Source organism: Prinia subflava, chromosome 11 (assembly GCF_021018805.1).
Source record: "Prinia subflava isolate CZ2003 ecotype Zambia chromosome 11, Cam_Psub_1.2, whole genome shotgun sequence".
NCBI lineage: Eukaryota > Metazoa > Chordata > Aves > Passeriformes > Cisticolidae > Prinia > Prinia subflava.
The window spans coordinates 4,764,893-4,782,791 of NC_086257.1; the positions used below are offsets into that span (position 1 = coordinate 4,764,893).

Sequence of the window (17,899 nt, forward strand, 5' to 3'; positions counted from 1 at the left end):
GTTGCTGTTAACCACTTTTATTCCCCACTGGCTCATCAAGGTCCAAAAACTTAAACAAAACCCCACAGTACTGGGGGTGGCAAGAGGGAGAAGCCCAAAGACTGGATGCATGAAAGGAATCAAGATAATGGAGTAATCCTAGGGAGAAATGATCTCACACGAGATGCTAAGCAGAAAAAGATGCAGGTGCAGAGAACTTCAATATTCCTTGCAAACATAGTCTCTATTTCCACTTAAAAATAAATGGGAAATGCAGAAACCAGCAAAACAGGGAGGAGGGCCCCAACACAGCCCCAGAAACAAAATAAAATTTTGAAAACACTTAGAAGCAACAGCTTCAAAAAACAGCTTCAAACTTCAAAAAACCCTGCCCAGATCATTTTTACATGTCTACACGTTTATACATGAAACCCAACTCGGAGTTAGCAAACACAGAAGGAGCGTGGAGAAGAGCTCACAGCTATCAGACACTTGGCATTAGACCCAATCAAGATGGGAAGGTTTAAAGGCAGAACCTTCATTCAAATGAACCCCATTAAGTACAAAACATTTTAAAAATTAGGGAAACAAAAGGAAATGTGAAACAACGCAATTGAAACAAGGGAGTTGCCTCTGGAATAAAGAAAATCTCTTGTTGCTAAAGTGGTGCCAGAAACCAGAGGTTCACAGAAACATTTCAGAATTTCAGGATGATAATCCTTGATTTAACAGAAACTTTGTAGAGAAACTGGTCATTGTAATCAAATGGGTACACAGCAATAAAATTGCCATTTTCAAAAACCCAGCTTCATAAAAGTAGTATACAATGCAATCGTAATTGAAGCTGTCAGAAATATCTTGATGTGCAATATTATCTAAAAGTGTACAAAAGCAAATTACCCTACAGAAGATCAATCAAACTTCTAAGCTTTAATTGTGGCACAACACTGAGTAATTTCATTTTATAGGACACTAATGTTTTGTGCCTGTACTGCCAGAAAAAGCTCCACACTAACAGGAGACACTAATTATATGAATTTCACAAGCAAAATAGAAGAGCTGCATGAGAATCAATGTTGTGTTGTATTGCTTCAAAATATTATGCTTCAAGACTGGCATAGAAAAATAACTTCAGAGGTTTTGTACTACCGCTCTGAATTCCTAAAAAAGGCAGAAGATTGTCTGACTCAGAGTCCTGTTCCCATCAGGGAGCTAAAGAAACTGTCTAGAGAAGGATTAAAACCTGAGGACACGGTGACACTTTATACCAGCAGATCCTCTGTGCTTCCAGTGTTCGTGGATCACAAGCTTTAGGAGTTCCTCATGAAGGCTGGAGTGGGACTTTTGACCAAGGGCTGGAGTGCCAGGATGAGGGGGAATTGCTTCCCACTGCCAGGGGACAGGGTCAGATGGGATATTGGGAAGAAATTCCCTGTGAGGGTGGCGAGGCCCTGGCACAGGGTGCCCAGAGAAGCTGTGGCTGCCCCATCCCTGCAAGTGTCCCTAGGCCAGGCTGGATAAGGCTTGGAGCAAGCTGGGATAGTGGAAGGTGTCCCTGCCCCTGGCAGAGGGTGGGACTGGATGGGCTACAAGGTCCCTTCCAACCCAAACCTTTCCATGATTAAACTCACAGGCACTATCTCCCAGTTGCTCCTCACTAGATCTTTTTTCTCCCAGGAATCTGGGTCAATGTTTTCTCCAAGCCTGGAAACTGACAGATACACCCTTGGGAAATGTCAGTGCCTGAATTCCGTACAGCAATTTCCTCTTTTAAGCTTAACAACAATTAAGACCTCTCCTCTCTAGCACATCTTTTCCCATCAGTGAACTACAGACCAAATTCCATTTCCCATGCACAGCTAAGAACCAGGGTCCTCCCCAGACAAGCAAGCTCCCATCTCCCCACCTCCAACCCACCACAGGACAGATCTGCTTCCAGACTATCCCTCCATTCCTAATTTTTCACCCCCTCACTACCTCCCCAACTCAATCCTGAATTCCCCAAGCACTCTGTCTGTATAATTTATCTCAATCAGGCCAGCAAAACACACAAAACTTTGCAGCTGAACCTGCCAGTGAGAAGAAGTCTCAGCCTGTGCTGCAGGCAGGCAGCCAGGCAGGCAAGCGTGTGCTGCAGCCACAGGGGAGCCCATCCTGGGAGCTGCACCACATTCCAGCTGTAAGGGAAGGCACTGGGAAGGTATGGCCACATCAGGAACCACACAGAGAGACTGTAGAGAACTGCAGAGAACACTGCAGAGAACAGCAGTGAGAGCCGTGGTTCACTGATGGGGTGTGGGATCCGAGTGTCATCGTGACAGCTGAAGTCTAACTCAGAATTGCTTTAATTCTGCATTTCCCCTGTTTCCTTCAGACTTGCACACTTACACATGCCTGGCAACATTCCTTATTTAAGCCTTCAGGAAGCCAAGTGCAAGGAGCCAAGCTGGCACTATGCAGGGAGAGAAAACAAGTGGGGGAACGCTCCTCAGTGAATTTAACTCCCTGGATTGGTGAGGATGCCCAGGAGCATCCCACAGGAGGGTGAGACAGCAGCAGCACTTAGATGGAGCTTACACTAAAACAGTCCTGTGACTTCATCAGGTACTGTAAGGTTTTTCCAGCATGCTTTGGACACAGCTTAGAAAAATGGCATCAGATGAAGCAGGTCACTGCCAATACACAGTCTAAAGCAGCGACCTCAACTTTTCACTTTTTTAGTGTTAATCTCTTTCAAACTCAGCAGCAGTATAAGTTGCACCAGCTGAAGTCGCAGGTTGCATAGCAAAGGAAAAAAAGTTTTAGTTTCTCAGTTGTTTCAGATTGTAAGAATGCTCAGTAAACCTAAACCTCCTTGTTGGTGGGTGAGAGGAGGGAAAATGTCATTCTGCAAGATGCCGGGTTCCTCTGAAGGTGCTCAATTCTTCCTTTGCACTAAGTAGGGCAAATCCAAGATGGATTTAATGTTTTGTGTCCTGAATAGAATAATAAAAGGAGAAAACAGGTGGCTCTAGGAGGAAAACACAGATGCAATACAAACAGCTACAGGAAATGGGCAGCTCCTCAATCATTTTCTAGGCAAAGTGGCAAAACTTTAAAAGAAAGGTGGATGTCGGAGTCTAGAACATCCCTCTGGCCACCCTGGAGGGTTTGGAAACCGGACAGGGGGGTCTGGGATCTGTACAGGGGGGTCAGTTAGACCCACACAGATCCCAGGAGGACACTGACTCTGATTCCTGTCCATGGGAGTGAACACTCACATGCAGGAAGAATCACAAATCCTAAGAATTTGAAATAAGTAGTGGATGGTTTATTATAGAATATAAATATAGAAATTAGGATTCTTAGCATATGGGGCTGAAGAGGCAAGATGGAGGAATTGGGGAGTGGCCCCTGTCTTCCTTGTTCTTGTTCTCGTCCCCCATCTTGTGCTGAGTTGGGTTTTAGAGATTGGCTTAGAGTAGAACTGACATGTTAGTAAAGGTAGTAGGTATTGGTAAAATTTTGTAAATAAAAAATACGTCTCAGACAGTAGTTGGGTCAGGGATACTGTACATAAGGTATGGGGCTCTCTGATCCGCCCAGTCCTGCCGCGTGTCCTGCTCTGCTGGGGACGCCCTGCAGAGCTGAGAAAGAACTAAGATAAGGTACCCTGCCAGGAAGGCCTGGCAGAGCTGAGAAAAGACTGAGATAATGAAGAATAAACAACCTTAGAAATGTGCACCAGCAAACTCAACTTGTCGTCTCTACCTCTAGTGTGTAACACTTAAGGCAAAGAGAAGACTAAAACCCTTATTATCTCTGAGAACAACAACCCAGAAGAAACCCTCAGAGAATAACTACCCTAGAAAAAAAACCTTATTACCTTAGAGAACACCAACCCCAAAGAGAATCTCAGAGAAACAATAACCTTGAGAGGTGGAGAGCCTCACAAAGAAATACCACAAAATGCAGAAGAGGAAAAGCAGCTTCTGCTGGTTTAAGCACAATATTGGTGATCGATCCTGACCAGTTTGAAAAGCTGGGCTGCAGCTTTGCTTGGCAAAGCTCCCTAAACAAGTCCATATGTAGACAGGGCACAGCACAGAAGGATCTGGTTTCTCCTTACTTGGACTTGACCAACCTACACCAACACACATGAAATCAGTTCAGAGCAATGCTCTGCTGGATTTCGAGGCAAAACCACCTTTTACCCAGGCAGCCTCTGAATCTCATTATTAACTGCCCCATCTTTGTACCTTGGGCACAGACTTGAAAGAATAAATTAAAGTTGAAGGCAAACAAAAAGGTAAATTTAAGCAGCAGCAAAGAGAAAGTCTGTCATTCTTTGCACTGTTTAACATAACAAAGCATCTGAAGAAGCTCAGAAAGGAAGGGGAGAGGCCAACTTTCATTCCCAGATGCCAAAGATGCTGGGCAGCCCTTGTGTTCATGACAAAATTGAATCATGTCAGTCTAGCAGCCTAACAAACCCTTCTTTTCAAATGTCCTTGTGTAAATGCAGTCTAGCTTCAACTCTTTTTTTTTTTTTTTCATTTTAAGCACAATATACAAAAGAACCTTGCCTCTGCCACCATGGGAAAATTGGATTTTATTTTTATGACGCAAATCTATCCTGCAACATGCACCAGTACTAACACGTTCTTCTTAAAGATGACAGCAGTGTTTAGCAGTCTCTTACCTGTGCTTTCACTTCATTACTAAATCACTTCAAATCTCCATAACAAAATTCTGGCAGATTTTGAATTAAATGGGGAGATCCAAAATGAGTGTGCAATGCAAGAGTTTCCTATTAGACTAGGGCTAGAATATTGCAAAAAGCAGCATTTCATTAAAAGCACTCTGGTAACAACAGCTGACAATTATCAGTCCAGTGGCTCCCCAGCAGAGATATGACTGAAATTGGGGGCTGTTTCCTTAATGCTCTGTAATTTAAAAGTTTCTTCATCAGCAGCTGAGAAATCTCCACAGTGTGACATCAAACCACCACAGCCCACCCAGAGCACAGCCACTCCTGATCCTGACTCACAGCCACTGAAACCAATTAACAGGGAAGATTTACCCAGTTCAGTGAGTTATGATCTTTATAGAAATATTTTATTTGTTCTATTATGTACTCCAGAGAATGAGGCTTCTGCTCTTGAGCAGCTCATCTGGATTAGTCTTCTGGCCAGACCACAAATTTCTATGCCAGGATGAACACTCATTGTGAGAGAGTACAAATCTCAAGGTTCAACACCCCTCCAACATCACCCCCTTCCCAAGCCTGCTCATCCCACTCCATAAACACACTGGATCCACCCACCACTGGAGAATTTACCTTGCTGAAGAAAGACAGCTTCTTTTTACTTCCATTTTCCTTCCATTTAAAGTGCACCCTAAGTCTGAAACACTGACTTTAAATGCTAAAGTTTGCTGTTTTTTCAGCAGGTTCTGCAAATGTCCACTGGAAAATACAGCCCAAACACAAGGAAATGTGACTGCAGAACTAAAAATCAGCCCTTGACTACTGAAATGTCCTTTTTTTTTTACAGGGTAGAAAAAACACGTCCAGATATAAGGCTTGCTTCCCAGAGCAAGCCTTATTAGTCTGAATGTATTTAATTAATTTAACAAACAGCTTGCCCCGGGCTGAAATTACAGCTGGGAGTTCAAAGATACAAGGAAAAAAATGCAAACTGATCCACGTGGATCGATTTAGTTCAGAAAATAGCAAACTATTGGGAATGCAACACTAAGCCTCTGAAAATACAGACACACAAAAAACTACTCATCCGATTTGTGAATATCCAGTATATATAACAACAAAGTAAATTTTGTTTTATTAAAACAAGTAACTGACCACTGCCTTCACCTGCATTTTTACTTAAGCTTTCCACAAAGCTACAGTCTGCCAGTTAAGAGTTGCTGGTCAGGATTTTGGCCTGAAATACTTGTTTTTAAGCACCTTACACATTGGGAGTCTCTGGAAAAGATGACTGATGAAAAATAAAACAGGGCAAAACCAAATTAAACCTCCAGCAATGTGGAGATGAGGAAGAAGCAGCTTTTCAGTCTCTTAACACAGGCCCCAGGGACTGTCAGAGGATGGTGATCAGTGTCAAGCCGAAAGACAAAGCAGCAGCACAAACTCGGCAATATCACAGCTCTGCAAGAGCAGCAGCAGAGGGAACACGGGCTGTGGTTATTTGTTACCTGTGCAGAGTTAACTTCTTACGAGCTGGAGGGGGAGTACAACGTGCAAGGCCTTCGATTTGAGGAAACACCCAACATAGCTTCAAGGCCATTGATGCATCCTCGAAAACCGACCAAGACTCCTCCGCAGGAAATCTTAGTAGGAAGCTTCCCAACATCCAGCAAAAGAGAAAAACTCTCAGCTGAGAGTCTCATTAAGTCCTTGTGAATCTTCACAGGTAGTTCACCCCCAATTCACCTCATTGATACTGTTAAATACAATTTGCAAATTCAACACCCCAGGCAAATGGGATTTTTTCCACTGAAAGGCCTTTTAGAAAGTCAGAGGGAGGACTTCACTTCCACAGGAAGAAGCTCCCCTAAGAGATGCCACCTGTTGCTGAAGTATTATCAATATTTTCCTGAATCCATACCAAATAGAAGATATTTATTTTTCCTAGGACCCACCTGCTTACCCTTTGTCTTTAAACAGCAACAACAATTACATTCCAACTACCTGCTGGTTCTTCTCTCCTTCACCTACAGAAAAAAATCTCTACTTTTCTGCTAGGTAGAATATAAAGCTCCCTGTAGAAATAGTTAAATGACACCTCTTAATGGGGGGGAGACCCAAACCGTCAGTGCTTCAGATCTCTCAGCCTTGAAGCTCATACTCCTGGTTCTGTGCCTGACAGCATTGCTGAAGAGATAATGGATTGAGATGCTTTGAACACTTTCATCAGAGTGACACGGATTGGTTAACACAAAACCAAGCTCTAAACCAACTAAGCCAGGTCTGTTCACTCCTGTGGCCACCTCTAAACCCACAGAGCTTAGTGGTTTTTTTCTTTCATTAGGAATTACTCGACAAGGCCATCAACTTATTTCAAAAAAGGCCCAAACACACTGGAGAGGAGAACCATCATTAGTTTATCAGCCTGCTCTAGCTTTCCAAGCCTCCCAAGCAGCAGCTCCCATGCCTGTGTTCCCACTCTGCTCTTTCCCAAGCAGCGTGCTGAAATCAATATACTGGTTAATTTAATTACAGCTATTCAACACCCAGTAAGTGGCAGGGAAATTCTAAAGCATCACATTAGTTTCATGCTGTTGCCTCTGCTCCCAGCTCTCCGGAGCAGTCAGTGCAAATATGTGAGTTATCCGCTTGAGAGAAGGACAAAGGCAGCGATGGAAGAGGAATAATGCGTTTGAAGCCTCTGCCATCGCGCCCTTTGTGCCACCACAAGGCGTTTGCAGAGAGTGTTAGCATTCATCCCGACACGGGAGCTGCTGGTGCTGCTGCCATTCCGGGGAAAAAGGGAAAAGAACTCAATTCACCAGGCACAACTCATTAAATGCACTTCAGCCTGTACTCCCTGCTCTCACGGCTGAGTGTGGTTCAATCCTGCAGCCTGAGTACAGAGGAGTGACTCTGACTTAGCACCCGTCTACTCCAAGGGAAGTAGGAGCCTCCAGATACTCCAGTCTGGATATTTTCAGGTAGGAATTAGTCAGCAAGCCATTTCACTAGAGCTCAGCTCAACCATGAATCAACATACTTGGAATCTGTCTCATTAATTCAGTTTTTCCAGTATCCAAACACAACTCTGAATAGCAGAAGGGGAGGCAAAAAACACAAGGCTTCATCCTTTAAAATACCCAGACTGTACAGTACAGCTGCCTCCACAGCTCCCACTCTCAGGAAAACAGCACCCTGGGATTTCTCATGCCTGTGAACATGATCCCTATCTCCTGTATTTTCCTCTGCACAGGTGGTGTTTAGGAGCTGTTTTGGTCCCTGCCTTCCTCTCAGTATCCTGAGCCCTTCTTGCTTTGCAAGGAGGTGTGCCTCCATTTCCTCTCTTTCTGTTCCCATTCTGTCTGTGCACTGGAGGGAGAAAGAGGCCAAGCAATCAGCACTGATAAATAAGATGCTGCCAAACAAAATGCAGGTGTAAAGTCACAAGAGTGAGGAATGCAGCTTTGGGAATTTTTCCCCTCACCACCACCAGGACAGCCTTCAGTCTCAGAGGTCAGGTTTCTTCCAAGTCCCTGACACACAAATGTTACAAGAGCCACAAACATTTATCACTAGGCAGACCTTGGCCTCTGGGGAGCTGAAATGGCTGTTTCCTCCCAGGCCTGAGCACAGACAGCGCTGCACGAGGCAGCCCAGCCGCACTCCGCCTGTGCAGTCCCGCCTGGACACCAATTTGTGGGAGCACAGAGCCTTCTCCAGGCAGGATTCAGAGCCCCCAGCAGTGTCAATCCCAACATATCAACTGATGTGGTAGAGCAGGATTCAGATATCAGCCACCCACCTCAGCAATGCTGAGCAGTTCAACACACGCAAGGACTGAAGCTTATTTCACAGACTTCCACCTTAGTGGCATCACAGAAAATGGTCTCAAAGCAATCCTAATCGAGGCCAGAGGCTGCCTCCTCTGGGAGGAAGGCCTTCCACTGGCTATTTCAAGCTTCTAGAAGCTTACTCTTCTGCAGGTTTGCAAGCATTACCAATATTGCAGTGGATTATACGATTTTGTGTATCTCCAAAGAAATGGCAGTGCACTGTTATTAGAACTGTGCAAGCTGAAGGGGAGGTAACAAAATGGAAAGGGACTGAGAAACCCCAACTGCAGCTCGTTCTCAGAAGCCTCAATATGGATGTGAACCACAGCACTGGGTCAATCAGACCAACAGGCACAATGGGAGGCTCCAGAACGAACACAGCTAAATCAGACAGACAGACACCCAGGCACAATGGGAGGCTCCAGAACGAACACAGCTAAATCAGACAGACAGACACCCAGGCACAATGGGAGGCTCCAGAACGAACACAGCTAAATCAGACAGACAGACACCCAGGCACAATGGGAGGCTCCAGAATGAACACAGCTAAATCAGACAGACAGACACCCAGGCACCATGGGAGGCTCCAGAATGCACACAGGCTGCTGCAGGGAACTTGTCACGACCTGCTGCTGCTGCTGAGCCCCAAATATCTGCCTGTCCCCAGCCCCACTGCTCCAGAGCAGGCTGGGTAACACTCGCCCACAATCCCAAACCCACAGGCTCCTGCACATCCATCGCAGACTGTCAGTGGGCTAACAGAGCAAGGTAACAGAATTATTATCCTAAAAACAGCACTTGCACTTCACTGGATATATCAGAACATTTTCAGCAGTTCAGTTTTGTTTCCATGTGTGGTGTTTGTCAGGATTAGAAGTAAACTTTCCATCCAGGTGTGCACCTATGTAAATCTTCCCTTTCTACTGGTGCCGTGAAGTGGGATTTTGTACTCCTGCAAAGACAGGCATGTGGAACACTACAAAAGTAGAGCCTGCAAAAAGCTTCTGTTCTTCAGAGTCAAGCACTTAAAGCTATGAAATGGAGATTTCAGAACACGTATATGAGAGAACCTGATCCTAAATGGTAAGTCATGTACCACACACACCTCTGCTTCCACATCTTGGGGTACTCCAACATCTGCTCCTTGGGGGACATCTCCTTCATCCTCCTGCAACCTTCATCCTGCAGCAACCTCTTCGCTGCATTTTTTCTAGCACCTGTGAGCTCCCCATCTCCCAGGGAAAATGATCTTGGGTGCTGCTAACAACCCTCACTCAGAGCACAGCACTGCCTGGCTGGAGGTGCTATCCAAGACAGGCTGAGTGGGGTTTTAACAAGGCCCTGAAGCTTTTCAAGCATCACAAAGAATACACACTTCCAGCTCCCTTTCAGAACAATCAGGCAACAAAGGAACAAGAGGGTTTCCAGCCACTATAGATGCAATGCAAGTACCATAAAGCACTTTTGATGGGAACTCCTGTGGCAAACTCCCCAAAACAGTGACACCCACAAAGCTGTTTCACAGAATAAAATGAAGACAATTAACATCATCTGCTGCCATAAGATGATGTTTAGACTCCATTTCTAACATACAAAATTGCGTTTGGCCTGTAATTCTTCAGGACTCTGCTGAGCCCTGCTGAAGGCACACCTGGAGCACTGGGCTTCCCAACAAAGGAGGTACAGACCTACAGGAGAGAGTTACGTGAAGGACCACAAAGAGCATTAAAGGAACTGCAACACCTCTACCATGAGAGGACACGGAGAAAGCTGGAGCTGTTCAGCCTGGAGAAGAGCTGGCTCAGGGGGATTTCCTCAGTGTATAGAAATATTCAGAGGTGTGCACAGAGAGGATGGAGGCAGGTTCCCACTAGTGCCCAGTGACAAGATCCAAAAAACAGGCACAAACTGAAACACAGGAGGGTCTGCCTGAACAGCAAGAAAAACTCACACAGTGAGAGTGACTGAGCACTGGCACAGGCTGTGCACAGAGGTGGTGAAGTCCCCATCCTCTGAGATGTTCAAAAGCTCCAGGATGTGGTGCTGGACAAGCAGCTCTGGGTGGCCCAGCTTGAGCAGGGGGTGGGACCAGATGACCTCTGGAGGTCCCTGCCAACCTCAACCACCCTGTGAGTCACCACCTCAATTTAAAAACCAAACAAACAACCCTCCCCTGTAATAGATTTTGCATCAATGTCGCGTCTTCCAGCCAGACAACTCCTCTTAGTAAACTGCACAATGGCTTTTAATGAAACTCTAGAACACTAAGTACATGTCACGTAAGTGAAATTAATTTAACTCTCTAATTGACCGAGTGCAAATATAAAAGTAACAACAGACAGCATTCAGTGATTGCTCAGAGAAACTGGGCCAGAGAACACTAAATTTGGAAACTCAGTGTAAACACTGTAGGACTTCTGACTTTAAAATTCCTCTGCAATTCTAATTTATCCCCTGTATATACATGCATTATCATAGCTCTTAGTTAAACAATAATGTGGTGGTATTTTCCCCCCATGGGACTAAAGTCTCAGCTAACATCCAGACCAGACTCCTAAAAAGACCCAGAGCCATGTGACAGGAGGGCTATCCACAAGACAAATTTCACAGCTGAAATACATGTAGTCTGCAAAAAAAAACCCCACAGGGACAGAAAGGGTTGTCCTCACTGCTTAAGCACCTTATTGCTGCCATGAATGCTGCAAAAGCACAGTCTGCAATGCCAGGAGAACTGCTTAAGCCAAGTTTTCACAGGCAGCTATTGATTCTGGTGCTCAGATTCAGAGGGTAGAACCCAAGGTCTCCTGTGAGGCTGAGCTCAGAACTGCTGGGAACTCAAAATCAAGGTCTAAAAGACACACCAGGAATGCACAAAGTGCCAAATAACACCATGTACTGAAACAGACTAGATCCAACCCTTAATTATTAAAGTGAGCTATCTAACAATAATTAATATTTTCTACCTTATTCTCTAAACCTTAGATTGCTACCTGCAAAACAGGGATATACCAGCCTTCACATCCCAGGATCCTGCGAGAAGCAGAACAATGGAGCATTTCAACACAAAGCAAACACCACATTTGGATTTCATGGCAAAAATGAAAGTCACTAAATCAAGTAGAGCCCTCCTACCGAGTAACTCATCGCTAACTTCACACCACCTGTGTTTTCAGCACCACAAGGCGGTCACTGGAAAAAGGGACAGGATCAGGTGGTGTTCTCACACCTGCACAGCCACTACGTAAGACTAACAGAACTTTCTTCAGGTCTAAGCACAAGCCCAAGAAAGATTCTCCAGATGAACCAGCTCCAAAAACCTACAGATGGTGGTGCCAAGAGAGTTCACAGACACCCTTGAAATGGTTGTGGTACTCTGGATGAGTCTCCCCAAAAAGCAGCACCTCCCTTCCTCCTCCCTAGCTCCTCCTCACCCTGTACCTCATCACTGCTCCAACCCTGGTGCCTCTGGCTCCTGCTGCCATCGCTGGAGTCACTCAGCCAAGCCCCCTAAGCTAACTCCCTCCTACTCCATCCCCTCTATCGCCAAATCCTGCCTGGTGCAAGCGGAACCTGACATGTTCAACTATGTGAAAACCACAGATTATTTTTCCCAAAGGCCTGTAGTCTGGATGGATGGGAATATTTTCCATGGGAATGGCAAGAGATATTTCTGACACAGACACCATATGCCTGCCATATAGCAAGTCCTGCTTTTAGACCCTGAGAACTCTGCAGCGTTTTGAAACAAAAATCCACCTCACACAACAAGACGAGCCAGTTTCCTCTAGTTTTCTTCCACATAAAGTCCTGAAGACTACAAAACAATTCCTGCTAAGGCAGACACATGGTCAGAATTCCACAGCCTGACGGTGGAAATCTGGCGTGAGCATACAGGAAAGAAGCAGGCACTTTTCACTGTAAATCACCATATTTGTCCTTCCTCCATGCCACAAAGAATAGCAGCCACAAATAATCTGCAACTAGTTCCTATTTCACTTACAAGAGCCACAACCTGATTAAAACACAATCCATGGTTCTGCAAGACACTGAAGCCCGGGCTGGGGGAAAGCAGCAGCACCAGACACTCCAGTGAACCGTGTCAGCCTGGCTGATGGAGAGACCACGTGGGGATCCGGCCCCACAGAGCTTCCACCAAACCCTGGGGATGCTTCAGCTCTGCAGTGCTGTCTGTGACTGATTCAGCAGCCACATGTGTGCTTACATCCATTCCTAATCTAATTTGTCACCTAAAGATGTATAGGGATGATATTTAGAAGCATGGAAACAGCACAGGCTGTAGTAACTGCAGTTATTCCATGTAACATTCGGGTTTGTAAGCAGAAAAGTCTGAGAGTTTCTGTTCAGCCACAGCCAGACAGCAGCAGAGACCAGAGTTTGTTTAGAGACAAAAGGTGAAAGAATCCAGTTTCTATTAGCAGCTTCACTGAACTTAACACTTCACTTCAAAAGCAACCTCATTCTCTATGCCCCGTGACTGACCATCCCAGCATCTGCTGAACCACAGCTTTTCTCAGGAAGTTCCAGAAGCTGAACCCCCTCACTGCTCTCTCCAAGTTCACACATTGGTATGAGGCCTTAAACCATGAACTTGATTGTATGCAAACCCCAATCAGACACCACAAAATGGAACATATGAAAAGCTGGGTTTGTTTTCAGAATCATGAAGAACAAAGCTGTCTGTTCCTCTGGATTTTCTTCTGCCAGAGGAATACATGAAGTTATTGGTAAATTGGCCAGTGTCTAAATGCCTCCTTAAACTACACCTCCCCTACAGCAGACAGCACATGTAGAGATACCCCTAAAATTAAATCTGCTCATGCAAACAACTCACTTTAGATCCCAGAAGTTTAGTTTGCAACAGATTTCCAGTGATCTGAACCCCACTAAATGAAGGAAGTCCCAGTTTACCTCCACATTAACTTCCAATTTATCCAAGATTCTGGGGTCACAGAGACAGAACAGATCATTCATGTCAGATACTTAAAGTGATATAAACCAGCTACAGACAGCTGAGTAGTAAGTGCCCTTCAGCCATGTAGTAACAGACACCCAAAAGGGAGGCTACAGGAAGAAATTTAGCTTAAAAAATAGAAACAGCACATCTTGCCTCCTCAGTGGCTACCTCACGATGAATAATTATGCCAGTGGGCCACAGAAGCCTGAACAAATCCAGCTAGCAGAGATTTCATGCACTAGGCAGGGGAGAGCTCAAATATTACCATTCAGTACTCCGGAGATTAACTACTTATTTAGAACCCCAGCTCACCAGCAAGCCAGACATTTTCAACCTCTATCTGTACCAGAGTGTCTGGCAGCAAGCACGAGCCACGTACAAATGACAACAGCAGGATGCTGATCACCAAGGCAAACCATGAGGGAAAAATGTTTACAGTGTTCTTCAGTCCCCAGATCCCCTGACTTGGGTCAGCTGTGTGCTCACAGAGTGCAAATTAACTGGAGATATTTTTATTTTGTCCATTTGACGCAAATAAACTCTTGCACTGCCAGCTTTCCAGCTTGCAGAGATACAAGGCACTTGGGAAAAACAAATCACCGGAGACACCAACAGATTTGTTTTGAGACTCCAGCCACCAACTCTAAACAAGAGCCTATGCAAGCCAAAGCCTACAGAAAACAAATCTTTGTTTAAGTCAGGCTCTCCAAGCACAGAGCTCCTGTGAAAGCGTTCCACAGCAGGCCAGATGGGGGACTTCAGGAACTGCCTCCAAGTCCTTGCGCAGCAATTGTCAGCCTGCCTAGAAATTAAGATTCCTTTCACACACACACACCCAATTATTGCCAGGTCTCCCCTCTGCCCTCTGCATGTCACCTGCCTGGCTAATTAAATCGTGGGCCTCATGTCTTCCAGGGCTTACCCTGCTCCCACAGGACACCATCCCTGGTTGCTCCAGTCTGGGGAGCCCCTCACCATTAAGGTGAAGCCCTGTGCTCTTTTCTTCCCCCAACCACACACACACAAGGCAGCACAGAGACCCCTTTGATTCATCCATTCTCACCATGACCCCAGTGCTACAGAACCCACAGATCCCTGGGATCACCCATCCCAACCCCAATCCCATAGTTCTCCATCCCCTCCTGAGCTCCAGGTCCTTTATCCCCACTCAGGACCCCTTCCATCCTCCTCTGCACCCCCAAAGCTGCGTCCCTTGCAGGAGTCCCACAGACACCCCCCGTCTCCTGGAGCCCACAGCAAAGCCCTGGTCCTGCTGACACCGCCATCCCCACCCCAGTGCCTCACCCCCCACCCTCCCGAGCCCCAGATCCCTCATCCCCGCTCGCAGCTACTCCCACAGAACCCACACAAACCTCTGGATTCACCCATTCCTATCCACAGACTCCCATCCTCTCATGAGCTGGAGGTCCTTCATGCCCACCCACAGCTCTCTCCACTCTCCCCTGCATCCGAGGTGTGCTTCCAACATTCCCACAGACACTCTCAAATCCCTCCTGGACACCACACAGCCACCTCCGGTCCTGCTGACGCCCATCACTCCCAGCCCAGACCCACAGTCCCTCATCCTTTTCCAGCCCCCCACACTTCCACCCCGGCCCACAGAACTGTCCCCAGCCCCTCCTGAGCGGCCGGACTCGCCCCGCCTCAGCCCCGCACGGTCCCCGGGCCCCGCGTCGCCCCCGGGCGCACTCACCGATCAGCTGCCGCACCTCCTCCTCGCTCAGGTAGATGCTGAGGCTGGGCCCGGGGCCGCCGGGGGGCCAGTCCGGGGCGTGCGGGCCGGGGCCGGGCTGGCCCTGGACGCCGGCGGGCAGCACCAGCAGCAGCAGCAGCGGCGGCGGCAGGAGGCGGAGGAGATGGCGGCGCGGGCCCCGCACCCGCCGGCCCCGCCGCGGCCCCGCGCCCGCCTCCCCCGCCGCCTCACGGGGCCGGCCCCGCCGCCCCCCGCCGGGCTCCCGGCGCCGCGGCACCATCGCTCCGCGGGGACGGAGGGACGGACGCAGGGCCGGGGGGAAGCGGGCGGAACCCCCCGCCCCGCCGGACCCTCGCACGGCGCGGCCGCCGCCAGGCCCCGCCCCGCGCACGCGCCGCTCCCGCCGCCGCGGGCGCCCCCTCAGCGCGGGCGGGAGGGGCGGGATCCCCCTCACCGCTCTTCCCGCCTCTTCCCGCATCCCGCCCGGCGCCGGGAGGAAGAGGAGGAGGGAGAAAATCCCCGGTCCCTACGCAGTGCCGATCACAGAATGACCAAATCACTGAGGTGGGAGAAGACTTCGAAGACCATCAGATCCAACCTGTGACCAGTCTCCACCTTGTCACCCAGCCCCGGGCACTGAGTGCCATGTCCAGGCCTTCCTTGGACACCTCCAGGGACGGGGGCTCCAAACCTCCCTGGGCAGCCCCTTCCAGTACTTGGTCATCCTTTCCATGATGTCCAGTATGAACCTCCCCTGGTGCAACTTGAGGCCGTTCCCTCTCATCCTGTCCCTGTTCCCTGAGAGCAGAGCCCGACCCCCCCAGCTGTCCCCTCCTGTCAGGAGTTGTGCAGAGCCAGAAGGTTCCCCCTGAGCCTCCTTTTCTCTAGGCTGAGGTCCCCCAGCTCTCAGCTGCTCCAGGTGCTGCAGCCCCTTCCCAGCTCTGTTCCCTTCTCTGGACACACTTCAGCTCCTCATTGTCCTTCTTGTGAGGGCCAGAACTGGACACAGCACTCGAGGGGCCTCACTGTGCCCAGTCACTGCCCTCGTCCTGCTGGACTCATTGGCCTCTTGCCCACATGGACACACCTGGGCTCATGTCCAGCCACTGTTGATCAGCACCTCCAATGCCTTGTCCAGGTCCTTTGTGGCATCTGGCCCCATCCTGGAGGTCACCCACTGAATCACCTCATGCTCACCCTGAGACCCTGCACATCCCCATGCTCCTGCTTAGCTGTCATTGCCTCCATCCCCAAACCCTTCCAGCCTGCCCCAGCCATCCATCTAGGATGGGCCAAGGGGTCATGGCCACGACTGGAAATGCTCTGCCAAAATATCCCTGAAAAAAGATAATCCCAGTGTGACAGACTGTGGGATGACTGGTGCCTACCAAAGCCGCTCCATCAGGGGACAGGGGAGAGAAAATACAGTGCTCCTAAGTTGGGATAAAAACAGGGAGAGACCACTCAGCAGTTACTGTCAAGGGCAAAACAGACTCAGTTTGGGGAAATTTATGGAATTTATTACCAATCAGATTAGAAGGATAATGAGAAGTCTGTTTAGGAGCTGGCCGGCATCAGCTCCATCAGACACAGGGGAAGCTTCTGGCAGCTTCTCAAAGAAGCCACTCCTATAGCTCCCCCACTACCCAAAACCCAACACACTGCTCAGAACCTCTCCCAACTGGAAATACTGCTGGAATACCAGTGCTTTAGTTTAAGAGAATTTCCTTTTTTGGTAATTTTTTGAACAAAAAAATAAGGGTTTTTTAATGTACTGTTTTTAAATATATAAAACATACTGATGTTATATTTAATATTTTAATCTGCTTTTTTATCTTACGGTCCTTTCAGAGCTAAGAAGCAGCAGCATTTCATTTCACTGTAACAAAGGGCCTTTGGCCCACAGAGGATGGGGATTTCAGCTCCAGCCAAGCCACTGCTGCCTGTAACGATCCTGAAGTAAAATCCAAACTGTAAACACATCTCCTGTTCTGTTACAGTATGGAATGCCAGCAGCAGGGCTGCTTGACAGCTGATATATTTTAAAAGAATGCAATAATAATCAAGTCCAACGATGCAAACAACATTAAATTCCAGTGTGAGGCTTTGAATCTCCTATACAAACATTCCTGACCTTTTCCCAAAATCCTCAGCTGTGCAGAATTTCAAAAATAAGGATTTCTGTGGCAGTCTGGTGCAAAACCCTTTTTCAAGGTGTCCACCTTTCCCCTGAAACACAAAACCTCTGTTCCAATTGGCTTAGGAAGGGGATTTTGGTTTTCTGAGCTGGCTGCTGACCTAAACAGACCTCATCCAGGCTGAAGAGCCACCTGCATTGTCACCTTCCTACCTGCTGTCACACCTGGCTGCTCTCCAGCTCCTCTGGAATCCCCAGAGCTGCGACAGCTTCACTCTTAGCAAATCCATCTCTGGGAGCTGCCTGCTTGGTAGAGATTTTTAACAGAAGCATCACAATATTCACTTATGATCATTAAATCCCTTAATGGCTTTGAGTTCTACACTCCCTCCTGACCTGCTGGGAGGAATTTTTTCCTGTGGGACCCTGTGACAGAAGGACACTTCAGGCTAATTGGCCATGGTTTAATCACTGAGGTTTAATCACTGAGTCTTTCAGCTTGTAATCGTAAGAGTGGAAAGTGTGTAGGAAGTTCTGCTCTTCTAATCGCTGAGGTGAAAGAGAAATTGCT

At 47.6% G+C, this 17,899-nt stretch overlaps 1 protein-coding gene across 2 annotated transcripts in view; it reads right to left on the bottom strand.

The window, feature by feature from the left end:
• RYK (receptor like tyrosine kinase) overlaps nt 1-15,583 on the bottom strand; it is a 55,283-nt gene extending 39,700 nt beyond the window's left edge. For both annotated transcript variants that reach the window (XM_063408234.1, XM_063408233.1), the window contains exon 1: nt 15,192-15,583. In XM_063408234.1, the coding sequence (XP_063264304.1) occupies nt 15,192-15,471 (280 nt within the window). In that variant the 5' untranslated portion in view covers nt 15,472-15,583. The remainder of the gene's footprint in view (nt 1-15,191) is intronic.
• Nucleotides 15,584-17,899: the final 2,316 nt, after the last annotated feature.